The sequence below is a fragment of the Marmota marmota genome, unplaced genomic scaffold (assembly GCF_001458135.2).
Source record: "Marmota marmota marmota unplaced genomic scaffold, marMar, whole genome shotgun sequence".
Classification (NCBI taxonomy): domain Eukaryota; kingdom Metazoa; phylum Chordata; class Mammalia; order Rodentia; family Sciuridae; genus Marmota; species Marmota marmota.
This window is the reverse complement of record NW_026000076.1, coordinates 6419850-6440327: the sequence shown is the minus strand read 5'-3', so window position 1 is coordinate 6440327 and position 20478 is coordinate 6419850. Positions and strand designations below refer to the sequence as shown.

Sequence of the window (20478 nt, the reverse complement as noted above, 5' to 3'; positions counted from 1 at the left end):
ATCTTTTTGTTGTATTCTGCTACCTTTCCTATCCCCTACTATCCCCCCCCCCAGTACTGGGGACTGAACCCTTATAACATTCTCCTTACAGTGCATAAGCACTCTACACTGAGCTACATCACCAGCTCTCCACACTTTTTTTAAAATTTATTTTTTAGTTGTAGTTGGACACAATATCTTTATTTATTTATTTTTATGTGGTGCTGGGGATCGAACCAAGGGCCTCGCGTGTGCTAGACAAGCACTCTACCACTGAGCCACAACTCCAGTCCCCCCTCTACCCTTTTTAAAATTAAATTTTTGGACAGGGTCTTACTAAATTGCCTCAGGCTGGCTTCAAATTTACAATCCTCCTGACTCAACCTCCCAAGTAGCTTGGATGACAAGTATGCAGCACCACATCCAGCTAGAAATATACTTGATTACTAAATTAGACTGATTCACACAGTACATAATTTACATGAAATACATGCTCGATTTGTTTGATGTTCTCAGTTTGTTTTAAAATTTTACCTTAAAGAGACAAAAGAGAAAAATATATTAATTTATAGACAACCAGATGTTTCAACTAAGTCTAAGATTCAGAGGCTACTACATGTTCCCGGTGTTGCTGGTCCAGTGTTCATTAGCATTTAGCTCTTTGTGATAAAAATGCCAAGTAAGCCTGGTTTATAATTAGAAGGAGAAAGAGTCTCCTTAGTGCCCTTCCAAATTCTTTTTATTCTTTAAGGCTCTACAACTGAATCTTCTCTACCAAGCCTTTCTCTACCATGCTACCTACAATGATCTCTCTATTCACTATTCATTTAGTACAAACCTTTAAAGAAAGTTTTCTTTCTTTAAAGGTTTGTACTAAAATACCCATAGTATAAATTAGATCATTTTATCTTGATGTGATATGTTTTTGATATGTCAACGTGGCTAGACTATTGTTCCCACTTATTGAAGCAAACAATCTAGGTGTTGCTGTGAAGGTAATTTGTAGATGTGACTTAAGTCTATAATCACTTGACTTTAAGAGAGATTATCCTAGATAATCTGAGTAGTTCTAATTCAGGCAGTTGAAGGGTCTTAAAAGCAATGCTGCAGCTTCTCTGGAACAAATTCTGCTTATAGTCAGTATCTTCAGCGGTGCCACAGAGTTCCAGCCTGCCTTTCCTCACAGTCACCTATGTGGCTTTTGTATGGGACAAGCCAATTCCTCGCAATGAACCTCTTTATATTAGTTTTGCTTCTTAGTAGAACTCTGACTGACATACCTGACCATATAATGTTGTGTGGTGCACATAGATATCTTCCCAGCTATATACTTAAGGGCAAGGAACTGGAGAAAATGCTAAGTGCTAGGCACAGTAAATGAACTCATTCTACCCTCACAATACCTGTAAGGTATTATTAATCACCATTTTACAAAAGTTAAGTAACTTGCCCAAGCTTGTATAGCTCAGAGGGCAAAGCTGGAACTCAAACCTGAGGTTCTTTTATTCTAATGCTTATACCTTTAAGCAGAAAAGCACTAGATAGGACCTAGAAATGGACAAAGGAGGAAAAAGACACACACAGAGAAGAAAGCCATGTAAGTCAAGATAGACCACGATTTCTAAGCAGACTTAAACTGCTTCTTACACATTTGCTTCCTAACTCCTAAACAATGATCTCAGCATGGAGTCAAAACTCTAGTTGGGACAGCTAATGATATTCTAGGAAAATCTCTGAATCACAATGTTATGGTTACAGCAATAGTAAATACTAGGGTATGTGCCCTGGGCCAATGAAAATAAATCAAGAACTTGAAAACTTTTTTTTTTTTTTTTTTAATCTAGTAGGTATGTTGGAGCATCATTCAGTGTTAGAGGGCCAGGTTAATTTGTTCAATTTCACTTTATCTTCATAAAACCTGTGATACAGGTAAGGCAGAGATACTTTCCTCACCTGTAAAATGGAATTGAAGCGAGCCAATGAAACAAAGTCACTTACTCAATCACAAGGTACATCACAAAAAAGGGAGAGGCTGGTGCTTTGACTGCAGGTATTTTCTCCAATAAACTGGCATGATAGGGTTGAGCTACTGGTAATTAAGAATTTCCTCATATTCAGTGAATTGCACCACTAATATCCAACATTTTAAAATGTGATGTTAACAATTGCAATAAAATAGATTTTCCTAAGCCACACACATGGAACCAATCACATTCCTCAAGCTTGCTCCACTCTCCGGGCATTTGTACTTACTGTCCTTACATACTCAGTTTCCAGATTTTCACACAATTGCTTTCTTCTCATCAGGGTCCAAGTCAAAATGCCATCTTTCAGGAAGGCTTTTCCCAATCACTCTGGCAGCATGCCCTAGCCATTCTCCACTATATATTTCTGTTTCATCTTTTCTCGTTGCACTTGTAAATGTAAACTGAATTATTTTACTTTTTTTTTAATTACGTACACTACACTGTAAGAATGTAAGCAGCTTCTTCTTCTTTTTTGGTACTGTGGATTGAACTCAGAGGCACTCAACCACTGAGCCACATCCCAGCCCTATTTTGTATTTTATTTAGAGACAGGGTCTCACTAAGTTGCTTAGCACCTTACTTTTGCTGAGACTGGCTTTGAACTCAAGATCCTCCTACCTCAGCTTCCCGAGCTGCTGGGATACAGGTGTGAGCCATTGTGCCTGGCAAATGCAAACCTCTTAAGGCATGAACTCTGTATATCTCGCTTCCCACTGTATTCTTGGAATAATGACTAAGAAGTAGTAGGTCTTCAAGAAAATATTTGTTGACTGACTGATATTGCCTCTAAAATAGATTACAATTTTTAAAATGATTGCTATATGGTAGTAGTTACCTTGAAAATAAATATTAAATTATTAAAAATAGGAAAAAGAAACTGGAGGAAAGTTAAAAGCAACAATGCCTACTCTTCAAGGGAAGAAAATAATCTACACTTTAAATTTTAGTAAATAATGTTTGTGGATCTTAATTTGGGTCTTCTGTGTCTCTTTATAATCTTCCTGAGTTCACAAAGAAATCGACTAAGAATTTTGAATGAAATCTGCTCACAGCTTATACATAGACTACTATGATCCTTTGCCAAACATGCTTTTGCTAAATATGGTTTTGAGATAATGTGGTTTTGTATTTGTGTATCTAAAATTTAAAATTAGCAATCTGGATCTGGTTCAGTTCAGTCCACTTAAACAAAAGAACAGTTTATGTAGTAATACAAGGAAGAGAGATAATTGGCTTAGGCTATTCATTTCAAAACAAGGACCAGAAGAAGGTATAGTTATTACTATAATTTATGAAAAGGCCAGGCAATTACTTAGGCAGATACTGCACAACTAAAAAAAAGAAAAACAAAACAAAACAAAAACAGGCATAAGCTGTATAAAATAACACATACCGTTATACTTTGAATATTTTTTACATTTTTTTTTTAGTTGTTGATGGACCTTTACTTAATTTACTTATTTGTATATGGTGCTGAGAATTGAACCCAGTGCCTCACACATGCTAGGCAAGCGCTCTACCACTGAGCTACAACTCCAGCCCTACACTTTGAATATTTACATGAATGTTTTCCTGTTCTTTTACTTTCAATATCTTTATATTTTAGATATATCTCCTGTAAATATATTTTGATTTTTAAAAATATATCCTGACAAGTCTTTGTCTTTCAACCGAAACATCTGGCCCATTTATATTTAATTTAATTACCAACATATTTGGGTTTAAACGTATTATAGTTGGTGCCATGATAAACCACCCAAATCCCCTCCAGACCTGAAGCACTCAAACCCTTACCAGCTGGGAGTTGAGGCAGTAACCAGCTCTCAGTTAAGTTCCTTTTGGAGCTTGCCCTCAGAGTACAGCCTTCCCTGTCATGCCCCTTTCTTTGGATATTCATTTTTTTTTCTATTTCCCCCACTATTTTTCCTATTTAATTGAACATGAACATGCAGTCCTTTTGGGGGGCTCTAATATCCAAGCCTTCTGTGGATCTGCATTTAGTGTCTTTGTTAATTTCTTGATTTGGGGGTCATATGATCTTGTCTTTTGGCATTGCCTGTAATTTTTCTTTTTAATAATGACTCTTCAAAGGGTTTCCCTTCCTTCTAAAGGCAGATGTACTGATAGCTGATAATCTTTACAAAATTATGTGCTGTGTTGAGTTGAGGCTGAGTTGTTGCTCTGTTAAAGCTCAAGCTACTTCTGGCTCATTCCCATTCCAAGGACATAGCCATTTGGGGTTTTTACCTGAGAGCCTGGCATTCACTGGGGCTTCTTCCTCCAGTAGGTTTATAACTCTAATCTCTGAGATCATCAAAACATGTACTCTGCTTTTCAATGAAATTTTAGCCTCTAATTCTGAAGAAGCCCGGAAATTGGCAAATATCCCAATGTGATAACCATTTTTTTTTACAGTGAGGTGCCCCAGTTTTCTACAAAGGCTCTACCAGTTTCTTGTCCCTGCAGTGGTTCTTTGGTAGTATGTACAGTCGTGCATCACTTAATAACTGGGATATTTCTGAGAAGTGCATGATTAGGTGATTTCATCATTATGTTTATATCATAGAATGTACTTACACAAACATAGATGTTATTGCTACTACACACTTAGGCTCTACGGCATATAACATTACATATGTGGTCTGTCATTGACGAAAATGTCCTTATGTCGTGCATGACTCTGAGTTCTGCTTCTCAGATCACTGCCCATGCCCAGAATTAGCAAATTCCTCCAGGGTAAAAGAGGTTACAAAAGCCAGCTCACCATTCTGAAATTCTTTCAGTTCCCCTTTATTCCTGGTGTTTGGCCCTTCAGGGTCTCTAAAATACAGTGAACCAGGTTTCCCACCCTCGGTTAGATTGGAACTAGATTTTTATTTTCCAGCCTCATAAGGGTGTGTGTTTCAGAGCATACATCTCCAGGAAAATCAGTCACAGAAACTAAACTTACCTTTCTCGAATCTTATCCTCTCCCAGATCTTGATGTAATTCCTCACTAACATGTTAGTTCTTTGCAGCTTTAAAATATACTTTAGAAATATTTTTTTCTGCTTGCTTTTTAGTTCTAAGTCCATAGTTTCTATGCACTATTAGGATTATCTTAGGTTATTATTATTGTCCTTAGTTTAATACCAGTTATGGTAGATTTTAAAGACATAATCCCAAATGCAGAGTAACTACAAATATTTTTAAAGTCAGGAAAATAAAGTACTTTAGACTTAGAAAGCTTTTTCATTAATTTCAAGTTTCAATAAGATAACCATCCAATTATGGTAGAATTAGGCTCTGTTTCCATTTCTTAGAAATTAAAGGGAAATTAAAGTAAAAAATGAGGCACGTCAACTATAATTCATTCATGACAGAATATGTACCAATATGTGCCTTATATTTTATAAAATGTTGTATCAACACAATCATATTCATTTAATTTTGGCTTAATCTCTTGGAATAGTATTTCTTTTTTTTTCCCTTAGAATAGTATTTCTAACATCAGCAGATGACGTTAACAGGCCTTCCTGGAAAGGTGGTGGTGGGGATATATTTTTTTTTCTAATCAAGTGCATTTGCTTTCTCTTGGAGAAGCCTAACACACATTACTATATTAAAGACCTTGGGAAGTGGTCAGTAAAGCCAACTATTTATTTTTGTTTAGCCCTATGTTTCTAAATATATCTGACAAGGAAATATTTTATCCATGGAATACCTTTTTTTTTTTTGTTCTAGGCATGGAACCCAGGGCCTCATGAGTATCAGGAAAGTGCTCTACACTGAGACATACCCAGCCCTGGAATACTTATTAATGTGCCCAAAGGTACCTGGTTCAAGAAAGGTAGCCTAGTAAAAGGGAAATACACATTTCAAATAAGCAATAGAAAACAATATGTGTGTGTGTGTGTGTGTGTACATACACAAAAAAATTCTGAGATGAAGTGTTTTAATTTTATTTATATTAGAATTTTGGTAATTTGCATGTTATTATAAATGATGGCATAATCCCTGCTTCCTCCTTCACTGAAGGTGGGCAGATGAGTTTTGTGTTAGCTTATCTAGACTACAGCTTCCTTTGTCAGTTTTTTCTGACATAGGGCAGGAGAAAGGGTGATAACTTTATATAGAAACAGAATTGGATCAAATTCTGGCTCCATCATTTTGGGAAAATTATTTTCTCTCTCTCTGGGTCATATTTCTTGTTTGTAAAATGGGCTTGGGGTTTTTTCATAGTCTTATTTTAAGGATTAATGAACATATGAAATTCCTGGTACATCAGCTGGCTCCAGAGGTTCTTCCTATCTTAAAATTCCTCAAGGATCCAGAACGGCCAATTGAAACAGACATAGGCCTGATGTCTTTGAACCTTGATTTGGAACTCTTTACTAATTAATTCCCCTGCTTCTTATATTAGTAATTCCTGCCTTGCCTACTTAAAAAATTTATAATATTCCTGAATAATAGTTTTTTAATCCTGACTGATAGAGTGCCTGGTGTTAAACTGATTTTCTTTTTTTTAGAACCTTGGCAAGTGTCAGGTCTCCCTGACTTATGTTGCCATAACACTTGCTATCATAACATTTCTCATCTTACTGTGATCACTCATTTTCTTCCCTGCTCAACTACAAGTTCTGTAAGGTCAAAGACGTTTTAGGTTCCCTAATATATGCACACACCTAGCACCAATGCCTGGGCAAAGAGTCACATTCAATAACTATAGAATCTAATAATCTAATCATTGGAATCCCCAAATCACTATTATTAGAAATATAATTCTATAGGATGGGGTGTGGCTCAATGGTACAGTACCTGCTCAGCATGCACAAAGCACTGGGTTTGAGCCCCAGCATCAGAAAAATAAAATACCCTACACAAAAAAATTTATATATATACATATATATATATATATATATATATATATATATATATAAATTTATACACACACATATTATATATTTACACACATATAGAAAATTCTGAGGGCTGAGGTTGTAGCTCAGTGGTAGAGTGCTTGCCGTGAGGCCCTGGGTTTGATCCTCAGCACCACATGAAAAATAAATAAGTAAAAATAAAGATATTGTGTCCATCTACAACTAAAAAAAATTTTNCTTGGGAGGCTCAGGCAGGAGGATCACAAGTTTGAGGCCAGCCTGGGCAACTTAGTAAGACCTTGTTTTAGATTTTTAAAAAAGGGCTGGGATATATATATAGCTCAGTGATAAAGTGTTTGCTCAGCATGCACAAGTCCCTGGGTTTAATTCCCAGTACAAAAAGAAAAGAAAAATCCATCAGATTAAACTAAATTTCCAACATGCCTAAAAGCAAACATACTTTTTTGTAAATGAGGATGCTCCCATGCTAACTTATCTACATTATGTATTTAGATTTCTAAATACTGCATTTTTCTTCATATATATATATATATATATATAATTAATTTAATTTAATTTATTTATTTTTATGTGGTGCTGAGAATTGAACCCAGGGCTTCACACAATTGAGGCAAGCACTCTACCCCTGAGCCACAACCCCACCCCTGAATACTGCATTTTTCAAAGTGGGGAATATTCCTGGCTTGGTCATATTAATAAGCTTAATAAATTTTCCTATTTCCCATTAGCACAATTCTAATGTCAAATTAACTTTTATTTTTGAAAACAACTGTTAGTATATAAGTAATATAAATAATATAAGTAATAAATCTAGTGTGTTATTAAGAGGCTTTCAGAAAGCTCAAAAATTAAAAATACTTACTATTATTTTCTTACAATCCTTTCCTCTGCATAGTTCTGTATAGGTAGAATACTGCACATATATAATCCAGCTTCCAACAAAAACCACCAACCAGGAAAAGAAAAGATATTTCATCCGCACATATGAGAAGCGAGCCTGTGAGTAAAAGAATACATAATGATCATTCATTCAGCACCAACTCAGCATTCACTGTCCTAGGATGTGATTTCCCCCCTTGGAATCACACAGTATATATTCTAAGGCTTTCATATGGCAATCTTAGAACAAAGTGCACTTTCACCCTGTCGGAACAGCACTGGTCTTAGAAAAAGAAGCTCCTTGGTCCTGCCAAGGAAAAAGGGAACAAAATATCCTTTAAGAAGTATAACCTTTCAAATTTCACCATCATTAAAAGCTACTTATTAAGCACAAGCATGTGTGCCATGCTCCAATGTAAGATCAGGTAAAAAGTTCAATCCCCAGTTACGCTTCTCCCCCACCCCCCCAAAAAGATACAATTCCCATTACTAGCAGCATACAAAAGACTGCTTCAGATAAAGATTTTTTTTAATATTTATTTTTTAGTTGCAGATGGACACAATACCTTTATTTTATTAATTTTTATGTGGTGCTGAGAATCGAACCCAGGGTCTTGGATGTGCTAGGTGAGCACTCTACCCCTGAGCCACAACCCCAGCCCCTTGGATAAGGATTTTTAAAAGTGTGAATAATCACGATAAAAATATCTTTACAAGAAATAAGAACCAAGAATGGTTATTTGTCTAATGTCTCATAGTGACAACCAGAATAAGAAATCAAAATCCACAGGCTTTCCTATTTCCCTATTGCATTCACCAGGGCTTTTGGGCCCTTTTATTCAACCAACCAAATGTTTCTTTTCAGTAGATATTCTGAAAACTGAGGAGAATGTTTTAACCATGAAAAGAGAAATAAACGGAGAAGAAGGATCAAGACATATCAAGAGTAAATCACTCCTTGTATGTCAACTTGTAAAGCCACACAATGGGATCTTCTTTGCATTGTTTGGCTACCAGTGCTCTAATATCTAACTGCAGCTTGGGCCAGTTGGTGCCTTTTCTCCATCAACCACCCATCAAACAATTTAATCTTCAAAAGCGATAGTTGGTCAACAATTTGGCATTAGTTTTGGAGCCTGGAGCTCCAATAGTCTGATTTTATAGACAGTAGAACTGAGGATTATGGAGAGAGTTTGAACAGAATGAATTAAAGATACGTAAACAAACAATGAAAAGCTAGTTTTGCTTTTACAATCACGAGCCAGTTTCTCACACTAGAAAACAGTAGGACACTGTGAGCACTGTGAGCTCACAAAGAAAGCAAAGAGATGAAAGAGCCATAAGTGCACCTGCAGAAGACAATGGCTGCAAAGGAAAAATCGACTCAGGAAATACCGAATTCTGTGGGCCCCTATTTGTGGTTTAGCTATCTATCTTTGTGAGGTTAACAGATGGTGAATCACAGTCCCCAGAGCTGGAGTATAATGAATTCAGTTACATGGTGTGTCTTTGGACTTTATCATTAAAAATTTAAAGGGCCTTTAATGCAAAACATTTTTATATAACTCCAAGTGAATCCAGTTTAAAAAAAAAAATAAACAATTTAGGTAGAATTTCACATTAAGTCACATAAATAACAATGGGCTATGTAAAAGACATCTAAAGACCAGGTGTGGTAGTGCATGCCTGTAATCCCAGCTACTCCAGAGCCTGAGGCAGGAAGATTACAAGTTTGAGGCTAGCCTTGGCAACTAAGTGATACCCTGTCTAAAATATAAAATAAAAAGGACTGAATGGGCTGGGGTTGTGGCTCAGAGGTAGAGCACTCGCCTAGCATGTGGGAGGCACTGGGTTTGAACCTCAGCACCACATAAAATAAAATAAAGACATTGTGTCCACCGATAACTAAAAAATAAATATTAAAAAAAAAAGGACTGGGAATGTAGCTCAGGGTAGAGCACCCCTGGGTTCAGTTTGCAGTATCACTCACACACACACAAGATTACTTGGCTCTAAGAAGAGGTCTATTCATAAGACAAAAATTGGCATGGTATTATGATTAAATAAGTTTTATGATTAAATAAGATTAAATAATGCCCAAAGAACATAAGCACCTTGTTGTGTACACAGTAAAAACTCAGTGAATGTCACCTAAATCAATTTTCAAGTCACTAAGCAAGAGACCAACAATGCTGCCACTGGCGATTGCCTTGTTTTTAGACTTGCCAAAAAGAAAAGTGAATCTTGAATCTGATCAAGCCTTTCTTTAGCTGCAACTGCCAGTGTACAGGAAACAGTGGAGGCAGACAGAGGAACACAAGTGACACTACCAGGCAAACTCCAGGCTGTGGGAAATGCTGTAATATAAACAACACAGTTTCTTCAACAAATAAATTATAAGGGGTAGGAGGGATAGGGAAGGAAGGAGGAGAAGCCTAAAGATTAGAAAATATTTGAGAAATATATCAAATTAAAAAAAAGTGTGACTCTTTTTGGAGTCCTGATTCAAATGAAAACTGAGAATCAATTTCCCAGCACCCCAGGGGAGGGGGGAGAACTGTTTAAAAAAGAAAATGAGGGGCTGGGGTTGTGGCTCAGAGGTAGAGTGCTCGCCTAGCATGTGTGAGGCACTGGGTTTGATCCTCAGCACAACATAACAATAAAATAAAGGTATTAAAAAAAAAAAAGAAAATGACATTTGTGAAACAATTGAAATTTGAAGAATGACAAGATACTTGTGCTAGAAAGAGATTTTTTTCTTTCCTATGTATTTATTTATTTGTTCTAATTAGGTATATATGAAGCAGAATGCATTTTGATTCATTGTACACAAATAGAGCACAACTTTTCATTTCTCTGGTTGTAAGAGATTAATTTGTTAGGTGTGATAATGGTTCTGTGTTCCTATTTAAATATTTTGCTTCTCTCTCATCAAGCTGTATTTCTCTACTTCCTCTGGCACATGTTTAAACTGAAGGACACCCATGAGCTGACTTGCCTGAGGAGTGCCTGTCATGATACAAATGCCAAAAATTTTGTAGAGGAAGTTAGATTAATGATATTCCCAGCAGGGCACTGGGCATCGCCTGTTGTAGACAAAATGACAAAAGTACTCAAACACATTTTTATTTCAGCATGCCATGGAAAACTGCTGTGATTTGGGGGAAACACAAAATAGTATAAAAGACCTTCATGTGTCCTTAAATATCTGTAGATCCTTATGTTTTAAAATAATGATTAATGAAACAGCTGTAAATTACACCTGTAATTATTAAGTAATTTTATTTTCCCTGTGTGGCACCTGCTAAAATGTTACTAGTGATCTGTTCTATACCAATTGCCTAGACAATCTAGTCTTTGATTAAGATATGCAGTCTGATATTTTTGTTTGTGCTGAACTATCCAAATTTATTGCCTAGAAGCTTTTTTATTCTGATTTTGTGCCTAGTTACTAATATTCCTTTTTCCAAATTATGCTCCTAAAAAGCATGATAACAATTTCAGTAAATGAATCTCAAATGGAGTCAATTTTGCCTCCTGGAGAGAGGGGCACTTGGCAATGTCTAGAGACATTTTTGTTTCATAACTGGGGATTACTACTGGAAACTTGTGGTAAAGGCCAGAGATGTTTCTAAAAATCTTGAAATGCACAGTACAGCTCCCAATAACAAACAGTACCCAGCCCAAATGTCAGTAGTGTTGTGTTTAAGAAACTATTATGGTTACACAATGAAATGAGAACAAAAATTATCAAATTTGTATGACACTATCATTTTATTTTGAACTAGTCTTTAATGCATAAACTATTACCAATTTTAAAAATCTTGTAACTCTGTCTGGAAATAACAGAACTAGTTCTTTATGACTAGAATTATTACCAATCTTTTATTCTAAATAAAGTGTAATCACTGGAGATGGAAAATATGTACACGATGAAACAAAATTTCTTAATTCCACTCTAAAGAACAGTGGGCACTTTTCTTCTTTTCAAATATTGCCTGGTTCCATTGTGATAACTTTTTTTCCCAGACAAATCTGAAAACTCTTGATTTTGTTTATATAATTTTACATTGTTTTAAAAATAGGCAGAAAGAGAGCTCTCCAAAATTTATCCATTTAAGACTATTTCTCTTATTTATTTTTTTATTCAACATCTTTCATAAACATGTAAGGCACAAAGTCCTGTTTACTTTACCACTAGTACTCACTACACAAATGTTCTTAATTTTGAGAACTGGGAAAGAAAAAATATTTACCATATCATTTGCTTTTGTCCACAAATTTTGCTTAACAAATTTGGTGGACTTGAACACTCAGAAAACAGCAAATTGATAAGGTTATCCTTTGCAAAAGCTCAAATACACTTGTTATATCATTTCATTAAAAAAAAAAAAAAGTAGGAATGTGGTTCCTTGTAGTGCTGCATGCCTGTAACCCCAGCTACTTGGATGGCTGAGACAGGAAGATCACAAGTTCAAGGTTAGCCCTGGGTAATTTAGTGAGACCCTGTCTCAAATTTTAAAAAAGAGCTGGGGATGTTGCCCAGTGGTCTAGTGCTTGCCTAATATGTTAGAGGCCTGGAATTCAACCCCCAGCATTACAAAAACAAAACTTAGAAATGTGTTTATCCCTTTTATTCAAGTTTTTCAATTACCAGTATGCTGAAATTATCTTCAATTTTTTTTCTTATTGTTATATTGAGAACATTATAGACAGCGGACCATATCCCCCTGCTATGGATTGAACCACTGCCTCAGGAATGCTAGGTAAGCACCCTGCCCCTCAGCTACACTCCAGCCCTAGTTAGCTGACTTTTGAGGCATATTTGGGAGTAACCTTGTTGGGAAAAAAATAGAATTAAAATTATTTATCTATATAATAACTTTTCCCAAATAACTTTTACCATTCTCTTTAAATATATTAGATACGAATAGTTAGTAATACTTTTGAAAAATATGCTAGCTGTAAAAAGAACAGATTGAAGGAAAACATTCAATAAGGCATATATTTTCTACATGTCATAATGAATGCAGATAAACTTTATTGAGCATAAGGTACCCTTATTCTAAAGGGTGCCTCACTGCCAGTGGAGGGTGATTGGAAAATCATTAAGAAAATTTAAATGTATCTAATAAAAAAATTAATCTTTTGTTACTGGGGATTGAACCCAGGGGCACTTTACCACTGAGCCACATATGCAGCCCTTTTTATTTTTTATTTTGAGACAAGATCTCACTAAGTTGCTGAGGCTAACTGAACTTGAGATTCTCCTGCCTCAGCCTCCTGAGTTGCTGGCATTACAGGTATGCACCAGAACTCCAGAAATAAAATTTCAACAAGGAGTCAAGGAGCAAATAATTTTCACCTAATGCTAATTCATATTATGCTTAGAGGTTGATAGCATCAAAAAAATGTAAGAACACCTGGGGAATTCATTGCACAGGGTGATTCTCAGGCCTATGGTTAGGCTTAAGAGTAAAATAGTTTTTCAAAGAAGTGTTACAACATGTGAAATGTTCATGATATATTAAGTGAAAAAGATGAGCTTTCAAAATAGCAAGTATAGTACATTCCCAATTTTGTTCTTAAAAAGAGAAGAAAATCACCAACAAACTTTAGAAACTTCAAGGAAATAAGCCAAAATGTCAAAGATGGTTATCCCAAAAGGTCTAAAATGGGGCCTGGGGTTGTGACTCAGTGGTAGAGCACCTGCCTAGCACATGTGAGACACTGGGTTCGATCCTCTGCACCACATAAAAATAAATAAATAAAATAAAAGTATTGTGTCCATCCACAACTAAATTTTTTTTTTTTAAAAAGTCTAGAGTGGTAGGACTATGGGTTTTAATTTTTCTTCTCTATTCCATAAATTCTGTATAATGAATATGTATTACTTTCCTAATCAGAAAAAAAAATTTGTATGTGTTTAGCATACATATTCAAAAATATATCTCTAGACCTACAAGTCTCTTGATCGACTTAAATTTTTATGTGAAATTTCATACAGAATTGTTTAATGTATATAAATATAGCTTAAATGATAACTAAAAAGGCAAATACTCATGTATCTATCAATTGAGTTAAAAAATAGAATTTCTTAGTACATTCACCTACTCCATCTGCCCCTCCCCTATATAGGGTTAGTTAACTTGTTCCTGACTTCCATGATAATTGTGTATATGCTTCTCTAAGTAGTTTAAACACTGATCATGTTTCCTTAAAATGTGGAGTTTGATGTTGATTGCTCTTGAATTTTACATAAACAGATGCACATGATATATACTCTACTTTGGCTTGCATCCTTCTCTCAGCATTATGTGATTCATCAGTGCTGATACACATAGCCAGTCTGTTCATTTTCTTTGCTCTACAGTGTTCATTTGGGTTTTCAGCAAACGAAATACATAATCAATAGGTAAGTTTTAAAGGGTATACTTTTCTTTTAAAGCTGTCAAAATGACAACACACACACACACACAAAAAAAAAATATGAAGCTGCACTCTATGTACCAGGCAATACATAAGATCCTCTGTGTATCTCATACATTCCATGCAAGGTTCCTGAAAACTATGGACATAGGTTTGGGAAAAACTATGAGAATGTATTGTTCAACCACATGCTGATTTGATATTAGGCTTAGAATGACTGAAGAGTTTTGGCTCTATATCAGTTTGCCAGGAGGCACTCTAAAAGGCATTACAAAGGAATTGTCATGACACTGTCCAGGAGTGGGTGCAATTTTAGTTCTTAGCCAATGAGGAAGTGACTTTTCCCAACAAAAGTTGAAAACTCTCAAATCCTGTCTTTGCTGCTACTTAGAGAACAAAGGCCAAGCACATATTAAAGAGAGGTGCAAAGTCAAAAAAAAAAAAAAAAACAGAATAGCTGTGTGTGGTGTCACATGCTTGTAATCTGAATTACCCAGGAAGCTGAGACAGGAGGATCACAAGTTTGAGGCCAGCCTCAGCAACTTAGTGAGATCCTATCTGAAAGTAAAATTGAAAAAAAGGGCTGGTGCCGCGACCCCTCGCCGGCAAGGGAAAACACGACACAGGATTCTTCCTTCAGCAGTTTATTCAGGCCTTGATTCATGTTTCATCTTCTAGTGACCCGCCGCCGAGCGCCCAAGCACAGCCTAATAAAGCCTCCAGCATACCAATCCTAAGCTGCCACGTGGACCTTTCTCATAGGGTGGTAAGGGATTGCGTGCCAATTCTCCATATTAGGAGTTGTTTATCACAGGCCACAGTGGAAGCCGGCGCCATCTTCTAATGGCGGCCACGGTCCAATTAGAACGGCTCACCACAGGCTGGGGAAGTAGCTTGGTGATAAAGTACCCTGGGTTCAACCCCAATATCAAAATAAAAAACAACAAACCAAACCAAACCAAAAAAAAAAAAAAAAAAAAAAACTGGTCAAAGCTATCCCCAGTGTTTAAAAGAAAGCATACAGAAGGCTTTTATGTACAAGTAGATAGCAGCATCTTACATGGAAAATGGAGGGGTGGGGAAGCATAGCAACCATTAGCAATCTATATCAAAAGAATGCTAGCGTTTGCAATTTCAGACAAAAAAAACTTGGTCACAGGGTTTCCAAAATCCTAGTGCAAAAAGACAAAGGATAAGAAAGCTAAGAGTTCTGATTTTCTATTGCTGTATAGCAATCATCCCCAAAATTACAGACTTACAGCAACAATTTATCTCCCATGGTTCTGAGGAAGACTTGACTAAGGCAGTTCTCTCTTTGTTTCTAGGGCGAGGGTCCCCTGAAGAAGGACTGGCTGAGTTGGGTGTTCTAACCTTGGCTGGGGTGGCTGGAACAGCTTCATGTGTACTTCAGAACACAGTGGTCTCAAGATGGACAGACTTCTTACATGATAGCTGACTTTCCATAAAGAAGAGTTCCAAGACAACAAGATGAAGCTGCATTGTCTATTTCTGCAGCATTCTTTTGGTTAGACAGAGCCAGTGCAGAATGAATACAGAAAACGACAACATGAGGGTATAACTCCCAGGATGCCATGAACAGATAGAATCCATCAATAGCACTTGTAGTTGTATATATATTTATGCTTAAGCCAACTAAATATTGTTCTCATTCCATGTCATGGACTCGATAACTATCAATAATAAGCCCTTTGTCTATATACATAAATTCCCAATTTAAATAACTCCTTGAAATATGGTTATAATCGGGTTGATGTTACTTTTATTTTTTAAGATTCTAGCAGCCAGAATGGGCAAGTTGAGCATCTATTTCTCCCTTTTCATAGATTCAGACACTACTGGATTTAAAACTTTTTATTTTTTAATTTTTTTTATTTTATTTTTTTTCAATATTTATTTATTTTTTTTTAGTTATTGGCGGACACAACATCTTTGTTTGTATGTGGTGCTGGGGATCGAACCCGGGCCGCACGCATGCCAGGCGAGCGCGATACCACTTGAGCCACATCCCCAGCCCAACATCCTTTTAAATTAAAACTTTTTAAAAGATACAATTGTGATATGTAAATCTTGAGTGAGAAACCTGATTGGCAATTAAATTCAATGATTAAAAAAATTTAACTATGTTTTGTCTAAACTAAAGGTTAAGATGTAAGGTCCTTCCATACTTTAGATTCCACAGCATATTTTAGGGCAAAATTTATTTGAGGTAGTTACTTCTAAGATTGTATTAACCTAATTAATATAACAATTTTCAACACAGCTTAGACTCTTAGAATATCCAGAGGCTAACTGATCACAATTTATATAAAACTTAATTATTATAAAGGGTTTTTAAAAATAAATTACTTTAACTGCCAATAATCTGTGAAATTGATTAAGGAGGTTGTGAGAAGTTCCTTTCTGCCTTTTATTTATGTGACTTCTTGACTCATGGCAGTTAAATACTGAAACCGAATCTCCCTTTGCTAGATGAGAGAAGCAGGTGTTTAAGTGTAAGACAGGTGGCCAAAGAGGGAGCAGAGGAGTCCTCGTCCACCTCTGTGTATCAGCATTTTGCCTTTGTATCACTGTAAGGACTGTTAGTTGCTCAGTGAAATGTAGTTCCAAAAGAGCTACTGTTCACATAACCCAAGAGTCAGGATGCTATTCCCATTGGTTATAACCAATGGTATCCTAGCATAGAAAAACTATTCTTTTATGTAAAAACAACAACAACAACAGGTTGGAAAGTGTCCATCTAGTACATTCTCATCAGCCAGCCCTTTAGGTAAATCCTAAATCTGTTAAGCAATTGAAATATATGTGATATATAGAATGATAACAACATCAGAGCTAGAAGAGTCCTCAGTGCACTTTTGATTTAAGTACTTTAAATAACAGTGTATGCCCAATGGAGAAAAGATGGACAATAAGGAAATACAGTAGCTGGGCACGATGGTGAATGCCTATAATCCTAGCAACTCAGAAGGGTGAAGCAGGAGGATCTCAAGTTAAAGACCAGCCTCAGCAATTTAGGCCCTAAACAACTTAGCAAGACCCTGTCTCAAAATAAAAAATATAAAAGGGCTGGAGATGTGACTTAGTGGTTAAGCACTCCTGGATTCAATCCCCATTATAAAAAAAAAACAAAAAACAAAAAACAATACAATACAAAAGGTTCAGTCCAAAATAAAAATACAATAAAAAAGTTCAAAATGATTCAGTTTGATACATTTTTTTCCTAGTTGCTTTCCATGAATGTAAATATATAGAACAAATTGGAATCCTATGATAAATATAATTTATTTCTTTACTTAACATAAACGTATTCCTTTGTCATTGGTCTTGATATTTAAAAATATATTTAAATGAATGCATAACATTTTACAGTATGGATATACCGTAATTTACTTAACCCTATCTCTACTGTTGGTCATTTTTATTATTTCCAATATTGTGTTTTAATAATAATGGCAAACACCATTAATGAGAAACAATATTTATTAGTGCTACTCTGTGCCTGGAACTGTTATAGGTACTTTTTGTGTATTAATTTACTTAATCCTCATTAAAATTCTATGAGCTGCTCTGGTAAATAAGTCTGGAGTTGGAAAACTATGGCCCACAAGCCAAATACAGTGTGCCACCTGGTTTTGTATGCACAGTTTTATTGGAACATAGTCACCCATTCGTTGATATGTTATCTAAGGCTGCTCTCATGCTACAACAGCAGGACTGAGTTGTTAGAACAGTGACATATGACCAACAAAGCCATAAGTATTTATTATCTGGCTCTTTATGCAGAGCTCTGAATTGTTTAGTAAATACTAAATACTTTATGCAGAGCTCTGAATTGTTTAGTAAATACTCATTCTATGTCTCATCTTCCCTGCCTCATTGTTTTGGGCTTAACCAGGTGCCTTGCTTTGGCCAATATTTGTTAGTAAATGCAATGCAAAGAAAAATGTTCCAATGGACTTGCCCTCTTCACTTCAGATGCTCCCTGTAGAATAGGTTCTTGATAGTCTGTTGTTCCCAGGAAGCCCACCTGAACCAAACCAAGGTCCCAGAGCCATGCTCATCTCAGCTGATGTAAATATAGAAGTAATAAGTAAATGCTAATTGTGTGCTCCTTCCTGAGTATGGGGGAAATGTGTTTTGTAGCATTGCTGTGATAAGTGATACTGAGAGGATTACTATTATCCCCATACAAAAATTCTGAGGGGGGACTATTCCTCACATGGAGAAATTGTCTTATAGACAAAGAAACTGAGAAACACACAGTTAAGTAAGACTATATTAGTCATTAGTATGAAAACCAGGATTTGAATTGAGGCAACCTGTCTTCAGAGCCTGTAATCACTCGACTGCTTACTGTATTCAATACATAAATATGTACTTGAGTATTTTATTATTTCTTCAGAAGAGATTTCGGTAAGTGAAATTTCTAGGTCAAAATCTATGCAGTTTTGCCGGGCGTGATAGCGCATGCCTATAATCCCAGCGGCGCAGGAGGCTGAGGCGGGAGAATCTTGAGTTCAAAGCCAGACTCAGCAACAGCAAGGCAATAAGCAACTCAGTGAGACCCTGTCCCTAAATAAAATACAAAATAGGGCTGGAGATGTGGCTCAGTAGTCTAGTGCCCCTGAGTTCAATCCCTACTACCAAAAAAAACAAAAACAACAACAAAAAACTAGCAGGTTTAAGAAGTTTATGATAACATATTATTTCCCCAAAACTTGTTACAATTGACATTCAGCATCCAATTATATAGGTAATAATAGTTTTAGTTTCATTTATTTGACAATGGTCTTGACATTTTAAAATATGCTCTCCGAATTTTTAACACCAGACCTGACAAAAGACAAGGATATCTAGACAAATAGGGCACTGAACAGAACTAGTGAATGATCTCCAGACTTCTTAAATGCAAAATGTCAGACACATATCTAGGAAATTTATTTCAAAGTGATTATAAAAGGCAGGAGAGCTAGTCAAATTTTAAAGTACCGGGCTGGATTTGTAGTTCAGAGCGCTTGCCTAGCATGTGTGAGGCACTGGATTCGATCCTTAGCACTACATAAAAATAAATAAAATAAAGGTATTGTGTCCTTCTACAACTGAAAAAAAAATATTTAAAAAACATTTTTAAAGTACTTCCAAGGTAGGGATGACCTAGGTCAACTTCAGATATCTTAAAACCTACCAAGGCTGAATTCTTTGGGCTTGACCAGGAATAATGAAAACACAGAGAAATCTAAGATGGGCCTCCAAGTTATGTGAGTCTGCTGAATACAAAATATGGCCTTAAATTGCCCATATTCAGTATCTCAGAGAAGAGAGGGGTTCCTGCTTAGAGTGAGCATCACTATTATCTATCTTCTTTTGAGTTTGATAGTAAAATGTTAATAGTTGCAGCAGTTTTTAAAAAAGCCTATAAACTCTGTTTGGAATGGTAAAGTTCTATTTTGAAAATATTACAAATCATGTAAACCAGATGGCCATCTCTAATTTTGGAATTTCTCAGACAGGTGTTAATCTAAAATTGCCTTCCATTTCTTTCTTAAATTCCAAAGAAAGCTAAAAACAAAACCAAACCTATAGAAAATGCTTCAGAGACAAATGACAGCTGTCTTGATCATAGCAATGTTTACTTAGAAGGAAAGGAGCTGATTTATAAAGAAAATGCACTGAGACACTGCAGGGAGTTGAGGCACTTTCCACAGTTTCAGTTTCATTTCTTTGAAAATGGTCTTGGCATTTTAAAATAGGCTCTCTGAATCTTTAACACTAGATCTGACAAAAGACAAGGATACCTGGGTTATTTACTGCAACACAAATACTTAGGAAAATAACAGGCTTCATTTGCCAGATTGGAGAATGATGAAAAAAAACAACTGTCCAAAAATCTTCATGAAAATACACTGATAGAATTCCCTATGGCACGTATAGAAATGGATATCTTATTATGGTTTGGATATGAGGTGTCCCCCAAAAGCTTATACATAAAGCAATGCAGGAATGTTCAGAGGTGAAGTCATTAGATTATAAGAGCTGTAACCTAACTGATAGATTAACTCATTTAGTGGATTAATAAATTGAAAGACTACTGTATTGGGTTGAAACTGTAGGCAGGTAGGGTGTGGCTGGAGGAGGTGGGTCACTGGGGGCATGCCTTAGGGGCTTATATTTTGTCCCTGATGAGTAGAGTACTCTCTCCCTGCTTCCTGGTGGCCATGTCCTGAGCTGCTTTCCTCCTCCATACCTTCCTGCCATGATATTTT

General features: G+C 36.0%; 1 protein-coding gene across 1 annotated transcript in view; it reads right to left on the bottom strand.

Moving 5' to 3' along the window:
• Positions 1-20478, bottom strand: part of Dipk1a (divergent protein kinase domain 1A) — a 69058-nt gene that overhangs the window by 20722 nt on the left and 27858 nt on the right. Inside the window, exon 2 of the mRNA XM_015500884.2 lies at positions 7749-7883. Coding sequence (XP_015356370.2) covers positions 7749-7862 — 114 coding nt within the window. The 5' untranslated portion in view covers positions 7863-7883. The remainder of the gene's footprint in view (positions 1-7748; positions 7884-20478) is intronic.